Genomic DNA, 10658 nt, shown 5'->3' with positions numbered 1-10658 from the left:
CAAAGCAAAACAAAAGAAAGATTAAGTAAATGGTTAGGTTATGATTCCTAGTATTACAATAATCTTTGTGGTGTCCTGAAACAAATATATCATAACGATAATGGATTAGATGAGATTACATAACGACAAACAAACAGATTAAAAGACCCGGGTAGGAAAGGAACATGTATTATATGAGTCAATGAACAAGTCTTTCTGCAGATTTTTTTATGATATAAAAAGATCTTCGATGAGATTTGTAGCTTTGGAATGGCATCTATTTAAAAGTCGCCAACACACATGTGAGCTCTGGCATTCAACTTAATGAATTATTGTTATATTCTTACCTCCATCATCCGGAGTTCAGTTTAATATTATTCCTAAGCACGCTCCTTACTTCCTTTTCGAGTGCACTAAGAATAAAGCAAGAACATGTTTTGATAAGTTTACATGTTAGGTTGGATTAATTATGTCATTTGAATATTTAATTAAGAAGATAACCATTTTCTTAAAGATTAGGTCCAATATTTTATGGATGCATAGATTTTTATTCGATCAAGGAGAAAAATACATCCAATCTTATTTAAAACAAAGGAAAACATTCTGCAAAAAAGAACTCGAGAACACAAGGGAAAACAAAGGACCGAGCAAATATTCTTCTACATATCGGACCAAAGTGAAAAAACCGGAATGCTCTGCTCGTGTCGGAAGAAGTTGAAAGGATCAGCCAGTGACTTGATCATGACCAACTTATCAAAATTCACACCGAAGTAACGCTTTCCCCATTGGCTAGCCTGAGCGTAACTTGTGCTTCCTGTTGGATTATTCTGACCCATCCAAACATTCACATAGTTCACATATGCACTCCTGGGATTGCTTGTCACATAAGGAGTTAGATATTTATCCACTGTCCTCACCCAATCCATCCTCGCAGTTTCTTCTGCACATTTTTCCCGAGTTGGACATGTCACGGCGAAGAAGTTGAACATGTACAGGTACCCTGCTCGGTAAGGGAATGGGAGCGCTGTCGCGGAGATTTCATTCATTCTACCACCATAGGGAGTGTACTGCAAGAATGCTTGGTTATCGGGAAGTTGGAACATGTAATCCCATAGGCCTAGTAGTCCTTCTATAGGCATTGGTTTCTTGAAGAAATCTGATCTTCCCTTGAATGCTGGACGAGGTAAAATAGTTTTGTCTAGTAAAATCTCGGGTGGTGCCTGGATAGGGAACTGCGAAAAAAATACCATAGCTTGGATATAGCTCACTTCAAACAGATCTTCCCTCACCAATCCTAGCTCTGGCAATCTTTCTCCCATTATTGCAAGAACTTCACTGGCTGGTCCCAGGTATAGTGACTCGAAGTTCATTTGCATCGTCTTTTTATCCGATCGGGTACTGGAATTACTTAGAATGACCTGTCCATTGCACCTGAGAGGACATACCAGAAACTTGAGTTATGTAGAAAGAGTAGCAGTAACAAAAAAAATTATCAGTTTACGAGTCGGAATTTAAAGTTTAATTACACGCAGGTACTAAAAAATTCCAGTTTTCTTAGAATTAAATTTAACACAGGGCAGCTTAATTACCTGATGTCAAGTTCTTTAGGCAAGACAGGGGCAACGGATTGCCACTTGTAGAAAATATTAGTCATATCTTCTTCCAAAGTTCTGAAAACCCGAAAAACTGTAACAATTGGAGGAACGGGTACTAGATTAACTCTCCAGGACACAACAACTCCGAAGCTTCCACCACCACCACCTCTGATTGCCCAGAACAGATTTTCACCCATGGTCTTCCTAGTGAGGATTCTACCATTAGCATCAATCAAACGTGCATCGATCACTTGATCTCCAGCTAAACCATATTTCCTTCTCAACATACCGTACCCCCCGCCACTCAAGATCCCACCAACACCAACATTAGACCATAGTCCAGAGGGGAACCCGTAAGCCGAAGTGGCCTTGCTGATGTAATAATACAGTTCACCGTTTGTAACACCACTATCAACCCATGCAGTTGCGGTTGACATGTCAGGGGTGACTTTGTTAATGTTACGCAAGTCCAGGACTATAAATTGGAGTGATGAAACATACGAGAAGCCCTCGAAACTGTGGCCACCACTCCTGATCCTCATTTCCAAGCCTGTTTTCTTGGTGCAGTAAATGACATTTTGGATCTGAGATTCGGTTGTTGGGGTGACAATGACTAGGGGTTTCGGAGTTGAGGCCTGAGCGAAACGAAGGTTATTAATAGAGTATGTTAATGCAGCATCGAAAGTGGAGTTGGCTGGGGTGTAAACAAGCTTGGAAATTGTCGTGGAATCAGAAGACTTGGCCAGGCAATTTAGAAAGTCATCTGTTTTGGTTGCTGATGAAGAGAAAGAAAAAGTTGATAACAGAAGAAGAAGAGGTAAAAATGAAGTTGGGAGCTTCATTTTAAGGTGTGGATCAAGTTGTGTAAAATGTGCTTATGCTTGCTTGCTTATATAGGAAGAGTTTACAGTAGGGATGACAATCGGGTCGGATCGGGTCGGGTTTCTTGAAATCCATATCCAATCCGTTATATTTCGGGTCGGATCGGGTTCGGGTTTGGATATTAAAATGTAAAATCCAAATCCAATCCGTCGGGTTTTTTCGGGTTTCGGATCGGATTCGGGTTTCAACCGGATATCTTAAAAGATATTTAAAAATAAAAAATTATAAACATGTCTAAACTATGATAATTAAGTAATTTTTTTCAAAATTAGGATTATTGGATGGGATTCTATTTGTTTAAATTAGAATAATATAAACTTAAACCACATTAATTTTCATTATTACCAATATACAATATATTTTATACAATATATTATTAATGAAGTATTTGTCTTAAATAGAATCTCTTATTCCTTTAATCTAATCTATTGATATTGAGATTATTAAATTACATTCATCAAAAAAAATTAAATACACACACACACACACTCGTATTAAATTATTTATTATATATATATATATATATATAATATTCGGTTTTTTTTTCCGGGTTTCGGGTTCGGATCGGGTTCGGATCGGGTTTCGGGTTTCGGATCGGGTTTCGGATCGGTAGAGGTCATATCCATATCCAAATCCAAAAAATTTCGGGTACAAAAATGAAATCCAAATCCAAAAAATCGGGTTCGGTATATCCAAAAATTCGGGTTTCGGATCGGATATCCGTCGGATCGGATTATTTTGCCATCCCTAGTTTACAGTGGTGCAGGTGGAATAGAAGATTTTTTATGTTTTACCAATAAAGTTATGGTGAATTTTAATGGAGACATGTGAGGGGTAAGTGATGGGTTCAATAATGGAAGCTTTTCGACACGAGGCCCCCATGGCTATTATAAACTTCTTGGATAATAAGTCGGAGAGATTTATTCAACAACCTTTGTCGTCTTCGTTTAACTTATGTATAAGACCAAAATATATTCGCACGTTGCATTTCAAAGGAGAGCCTAATAAGTGAGAAGATAAGATTTGCATCTCTTAAATTTCTACGCGTTTTTTGTATGAATTTATTATGTTCGTACTTGTAAGTTGTAACTGTGGAGCCTGTTCTGGTTAAAATGTGTATGAGCAAAGTTAAGTTCCTGGACAGCTTCGCGCTCCAATCAGACAACAGAAACTCGATTCATAGGTTATAGTAAAATAAAAAAACATCTGAGTTTGTACACTCGTATGCAATGGACAGTCGTTTATTTCCTTATTTTGAAGTCATTGAAGTTACTGACTCACAAATCAGACTACAAATTAAATCAACAGCACAAATTGCTCAACGACTATCTAAACTTAGTCAGTTTACTGAATTTTTAACAAATTTAGCAGAGGAAGCCGATATGGCAATATTTGTCAATTTTTATAGATAGATGCTTCAACTAGTTTGGATAAGTATCAGGAGACTCTTTATGATGATGAAGGTAGAGAGTTTTGCCTAGTAATGGATCTCACTTTCACGACTTTTTGTTCAGCTTGTTGTGCCTGGTAGTTTAGTTGTCTCTAGATGGCGTCGAGTAATTCTTTATTTTCAATAGCCCTGTGGTGAGCTTCTTTTGCTTTGCTTTAAGTATCTTATTAGCCTGTTGGTATAAGCATTTAAAATTTATAGCTTCTTTCCAGCTGTGGCCAATGTGTTCGGGAGGGGTTGTTAAGTCTAAAACTGCAGAAGAAGTTTCTGATAGTATAAACCAAAGTGCACCTAATATCATCATCTCATTTGAAGCAGGTTTCGTCCTTTGAAACTTTAAAGTTCTTTATGACTTTTGGAAACTCTTTATTTTCCATCGTCATCACGTCCTTCTTTTAAGATCCACAATTATTGATTGTTTAAGGGCATCTCCGACACTAATAACTAAAATGGTTGGCTATTATGATAATGTAAAATTTTAATTTTTATATCTTGCAATGAGATTATCTATGACTAAGATTAGTAAAATAGAGGGTTTTCTGGTTCAACAAATATAACTAACAAAATTTTTTTGTCTATAATTTTTTACCAAGGTGACAGAAGGTTGGAGTACTAATTTTTTTTCATATTATATGAAAGTACTGCTAGACACCACTTAGACCACTAAAACTAGAACTAAGGATTTTTTTACCCTTGGAGATGCCATAAGTTTGTTGAATCATGAATGATAAATGAAGAAATAAATTACAACAACCTTTGTCCTCTTCTTTTAACTTCTGTACTGAACCAAATTATTCGCACGTAGCGTTTCAAAGTAGATCAGATTTGCAGTGAGATATTTCATTTAAATTTCCACTCGTTTTTCGAATGCATATTTAAATTTCTACTCAGTAACTGTGGAGGCTCTTCTGGTTCAAATGTATAGGAGCAAAGTAAGTTTCTGGACAGCTTCACGCAGACTTGATTCATTGTAAAAGTTAAAATATAAAACATGTAGTTTGAACACTCGTATGTCATGTTCAACTTATTTTTACTTTCCCTCGCAGTTTCACAAGTTGGTATCAGCTTTTCCGATTTCTAATAAATCTTATAAATGCTGAACTCTGTTGTAGATAATCAAAGTCACTGAAGTTTCAGAGTCAGAAGGGTTGTTAAGACTCTAATAAGAAGTTTCTAAATGTATCAACTAAGATGTACCTAATCTTATATGAAGCAGGTTTGTCCTTTGAATTTAAAGTTCTGTTCTTGACTTGTGGAACTTTTTTTCCCATCTCGTTCTTCTTTCGGACAGTTTTTAAATCTTACTCGAAAACTAATTTGTATCTTTATCGGATTCATTATCTGAATTTTCACTTTTGCAACTTAGCTTGACATTAGATTTAGAAGATACTTCATTTTGAGCTCTAACAACATAGTTGGTCGTTGTAAATTCTGGACCCGTGAAATCATCAACTTGTCTCGTAGGAAAGGACCTCTTTTCAGGATTCCATCCTAGTGAAGAAGCATCTTCAGTTCATTCTTCTTTTCAGTAACTAAAATTCTCAGTTGAAGAAGTGATGACATGTAAAATGATAATCCTTTAAGCTCCATGCTTTTCTAACAATATAACTAGTACACCAGGTTCTGATATTAAATGATAATGCATGCTGAGAACAGGGTGAACAAGTATTTTATTAGGAGCATAACAGGCTAAAACTAAGTTCCTGCATATTTTTTTTGAAAAGCTTTAGTGATTTTTTTAAAGTTTCCTAGATTTCGTTTATTTCACAACCATAAGGAGTGTTTTGTAAGAACGGTTGCTCGGTCGGAAGTTAGAACACCTGTAATCCCACATGCCTAATATGTAATCCATCTACTGGCATTGGTTTCTTGAAAAATCTCATCTTCCATTGAGTTGCAGACTAGGTAAAATCTCTTTGTTTAGCAAAAGCTCTGGTGAAAATCTGACAAAAACACCATAGCTTGTGCTTGGATAGAACTAACTTCATGAAGATCTTCTTTGACAAATCCTAATTCTGGGAAACTTTCTCAAAGTATTGCCGGAACATCAATGGCTGGTCCGAGGTACAATGACTCAATGCTCATTTGCATTGTCTTCTTAACCGCTCAAGTACTAGAATTATCCATAACTCTTCCAGGGCTCCCTTACAAAAGTAACCAGTTTGAATGTAAAGTTTTCAAAACTAACCACCCTACGTTCAACTTTTCAAAACTAACCAGCCTAATTATACGTAACTCGGGCGACCCCTGAAGGAATTGTGGTGAGAGTAATGGTCGCCCCTGCCAAGGGCGACCTGCGTTGTTTTTTGTTGAGAGTAATGGTCGCCCCTGGCAAGGGCGACCTGTGTTGTTTTGTGGTGAGGGCAAGGGTCGCCCCTGGCTCCGGCGACCCCTGTTGGTGGGTTTCCCTCCGAACAGGGTCGCCCCTGCTACGGGAGACCCACACTAAATTTAATTTGTAAATATTTTTTTATTTACCTAATATTTAAAGTTTATTAATGTTAATTTAATGTAAATTATATATATATATATATATATATATATATATATTTTAAAGTAATTATTGAAATGTGATGCAGAGAATTATTTTTTGAAGGGTGTGCAAATAATTTTGATTGTATGGTCACATCCAAGCCCTGCACTGCAGTAGGTTTTTTAGCTTTTTATTACAAAACATTGATTTAACACTGGACAAAGCTGCCAACTTCATTCAAATCATTCAAGAATTCAATAAGCCAGCCTGTTATTACTGCTCAAATATTCACTTTTTTGCTGAGAAGACGATTTTCTGCAAATCCATTAAGTAGAGAAAGCAATTTGCATCAACTATTCAAGCCTGTTTTCACTGCTGAAAGATGACTTCTTTGGTGAGAGGACGATTCTGTAAATCCATTAATTGGAAAAATCAAATGCATCCACTATTCATGCCTGTTTTTACTGCTGAAAGAATCACTTTTTTGGTGAGAGGACGATTCTGCAAAATCCATTAAGTGGAGAAAGCAAATGCATCCACTATTCAAGCACAGTGTTTTCTTTTGAATTGTGTCCTTATAAGCAGCATTTTGTGTTCTTCATTATGCACCAAAACCAAATCAGAAAAACAAACACTTCAAACTCTCCCTCATATTATCAATCTGCCTTGTGAGAAAATCCTAGCAGAACACGAAAATCATAAAAAAACACACACTTCAAAATCATAGATGGACGGATACGTAAACGTTAATTTCTTTTGGGGAGGTGAAATCATCAAACAAGATAACGATATTCTCTACTCCCTAGATCCGAAAGAAATGATGTTTGTGAAATTGGGCACCTCGTATGAAGAATTACGAGATATTGTCTTCCAGTTGATGCATATTAGTAGGCGTCATTGGGATGTCAAGCTTACTATCAAGTATCCAAGAATCGGGGTTGCTAACCTCGTTACTGGGTTTTTTGTTAAGTCTATTAAATCAGACGATGATGTTAGTAGAATGTTAAGTATACCCACGAGATTTCACTTGGGGGGAGACGTAGCATTGTTTATTGAGGCTGAGAGTATTGCTCAGCCGAGCCAACAGTACGAAAGGTCATTTACACAACAATCCGGACAAATCGCTACAGGAGGAGAGTATGCAAATTATGGTGGAAACTACGGCGGGAGTTTTGGAGGGGATTATGGGGGGAACTATGGGCAAAGCGACTACGGGAGCATGCAAGGGTGGTCAAGTAGCTTCTTCGAGGGTGGCTACACCTACGGGGCTGGAGGCGGCTCTAGTAATACAGGTCGTTTTGTTGTTGAAGAGGTTGTAGACGAGGACGATTTGAGTGGAAGACAGCCATCACCACCTCGTGAAATGCCGAACAAAGGTGCAGTTGTTACTCTTGCACTTGAGTACGAAGACGAAGATGAAGAGTATGGCTCGGAAAGAGCCATAAGCAGCAGTGACGATTCGGATTGGAACTTGTCACAGGAGGAGGCTACTGAATCAGAAGATTTTTCGGAGGCTGATTCAGACGAAACCCTACAAGGCAACACGAGTATGCAAACACATGTAGTCACTATGCATGAGCCTAGAGCTCCCTGGTTTACAAGCCAAGATTACGAGCCTGTCGTAGTTTCAAATAGGGACCCACTTGTGTCACTTGCTTTTGATCCGGCCGCTGATGATTTAAACGAGGGAGCTCTATTTGCTAGTAAAGATATACTTATTTCTGCTGTCAAAGAGGCACATATAAAAACAGATCGGAACTTCTTCGTGGAGAAAAGCAGCATGTCCGTCTACAAAGTAAAGTGTGTGGTTCGAGACTGCAACTGGAAGCTAAGGGCGGTGAAGAAGAAGACCCACGGGCTTTTTCAAATAACAAATTGTCCAGAGCAGCACACATGCCTCCTAGATAGGCCGACGCAGGACCACCGAAAGATTTCTGCAAAAATGATTGGATGTTTGGTTGCTCCCTACGTAAGTCGTACAACCCCTTATATGATTATAAGCCTAACTATTTTAATTTTGTATTTGCATGTTAATTTTAGAGCTTTTTTCTTTGGACAGGTGGCCCAAACCCCTCAGTTGAAGGTGTGCAACGTCATAACAATGGTTAATGATGAATACCACCATTTGATAAGTTACATGAAAGCATGGAGGGGGAAGATGGCCGGCATGGAGATCACTTATGGTAACTGGCGAACAACCTATAACGAGCTCCCTCGGTTCCTTAACGTCATGGCAAGTACAAATCCAGGAAGCGTGGTTGTGGTTAATGTGGTTCCACATCACACCGATAGGGGTACATCAACATTTGTTCGGGCATTTTGGTGCTTGAAAGCAATGATTGATTGTTGGCAGTATGCACGGCCAGTTATTTCCATTGATGGTACTTTCCTTAAGGGAAAGTATAATGGGAAATTGCTGGTAGCGGTGGGAGTAGACTCTAACAACCATCAATATCCCATCTGTTTTGCCTTGGTTGATGAGGAGAGCACGGACAACTGGTCTTGGTTTCTACGTCTTTTACGGAAGCATGTATGCCGAGATAGACGTGGCGTTTGCATTATTTCTGACCGTGCCACGGGGATCCTCGCTGCAATGAATGACGAAAACAATGGTTTCACCCCGCCTTTCGGAGTTCACAGATTCTGCCTCCACCATGTTAGGAGCAACTTCTCCAAGAAATACCCAGGAATGGAGCTTAAGATGTACATGTGGCTCGCCGGCAATACGCCACAGATCAGAAAACACGACGCCTACATGAAAAAGATTGGGGATATTTCGGAAGATGCCTTTAGGTGGCTGAGGGCCATAAATCCTGCCCTATGGACAATTTCTCATGACACAGGCCACGCTCGTTACGGTCAGGCCACCACAAACATCACGGAGAGCTTTAATGGCAACGTGCGTGTGGCTCGCTTTCTACCGGTGGCCGCGATGCTTGAGTTCCTGTTTTATAAAACTGTTAGGACGGTCAACAAGGAGAGGAACGCAGTGCAGGAGAGCATGAGCGAAGGTCACGAACTTTGTCTGAGGACGAGAAATAAGTTGGAGAAGATTTCAACCAAGGCGAACGGGCACAAGGTGGAAACGTTTAACCGAGGAACTGGCTTGTTCTCCGTTAAGACACAAAGGTACAGGGTGAAAGGGATGAATAAGGGAGGGAACACATAGGTGGTTGACATAACTAATGGTACATGTACTTGCGGGAAATGGGCATTGCCACCGCCTGCCGTGTTCACATTTGATTGCTGGTTGCAACCACTTTGCTGGTTGCATTCCACTACAACTCCACTTTGTTAAAATTATGGGAGCCAATGATTTATCCATTACCAGCAACTGGTTATTGGGATATTGACTTACCAGTGGAATGGAGAATGTTTGGAACTGTGGTACCGAACGAGGCATTGAGAAAGAAAAGGAAAAACCGAGGACAAAGGGGCCAGTCCGTGAGAATACGAACGGAGATGGACAGTTCCCGTACAGGCTCCAAATGTGGTCGATGCAAGCAAGAGGGCCACACCAGACGCAGCAGAAAATGTCCATTGTACAATACTCAGCCCGATGTGTAATTTCTAAGTTATTTCTCTAAATAGTCAGTACGTATCCATTAAGTTGTTTATTTAATGTTAATCCAAAATCGTCATTTAATATCTGCTAACAAATCTTTTGCACAGTGGTCTGGTTGGCGTGGCTCTAAAACTTTATTTCACATCAAATTTACAAGTAAAACATACCGAACAAGAGATAAACTTTCACATGATTCCACAGTAAATAATAATAAAAATTTAAAATAGATTCTGATTAAATATTATGCATTTAAATAAATTAAAAAGTCTAATAAGCATTTAAATAAATATTATGCATAAGTCCTTAGTTAGTAGCCGGATACACCGTTAAATATTTCATTAAAATGAGAATTCTAAGTCTTTAGTGTTCTCAATCCTTGGTGATGTCAACAATATAGTCGGAACCATATTCTTCATCATCATCTTCATCGTCCTCAGCGTCAACATCTCCCCAAATTGCCCAATAATCAGCTTCATCACGTGCATCAAGCTGAGCGTGCAATGCATCGCATTCTTGCTTAATTCCAGCCATGTATCGATTGTAGCGAGCATCAGAAAATGGGATACCCAAGCAACGAAGTCTGTCATCCTGAAGTTTATCAACTTCAGGATAACGTCTCCCCTCGTCCTCAACCTCCTGCTCTGTCGGCACCCAATCTTTGCCATTTCGGGCTCTCCTAGTAGAAAACTTGCGTTGCAAATAGTACGCATGATC

General features: G+C 38.9%; 1 protein-coding gene across 1 annotated transcript; it reads right to left on the bottom strand.

Moving 5' to 3' along the window:
• Nucleotides 1–539: 539 nt before the first annotated feature.
• On the bottom strand, nucleotides 540–2452 carry LOC108200128 (berberine bridge enzyme-like 24). The gene is made up of 2 exons (XM_017368207.2): nucleotides 1569–2452; nucleotides 540–1410 (listed from the first exon to the last, which is right to left on the bottom strand). Exons 1-2 carry the CDS (start codon nucleotides 2414–2416, stop codon nucleotides 639–641), a joined length of 1620 nt encoding a protein of 539 aa, XP_017223696.1. The 5' UTR covers nucleotides 2417–2452; the 3' UTR covers nucleotides 540–638.
• Between the last annotated feature and the right edge of the window lie 8206 nt (nucleotides 2453–10658).

Source organism: Daucus carota, chromosome 8 (genome assembly GCF_001625215.2).
Source record: "Daucus carota subsp. sativus chromosome 8, DH1 v3.0, whole genome shotgun sequence".
NCBI classification, from domain to species: Eukaryota; Viridiplantae; Streptophyta; class Magnoliopsida; order Apiales; family Apiaceae; genus Daucus; species Daucus carota.
The sequence above is the reverse complement of the archived record's forward strand: the minus strand, read 5'-3'. Positions and strand labels throughout refer to the sequence as shown.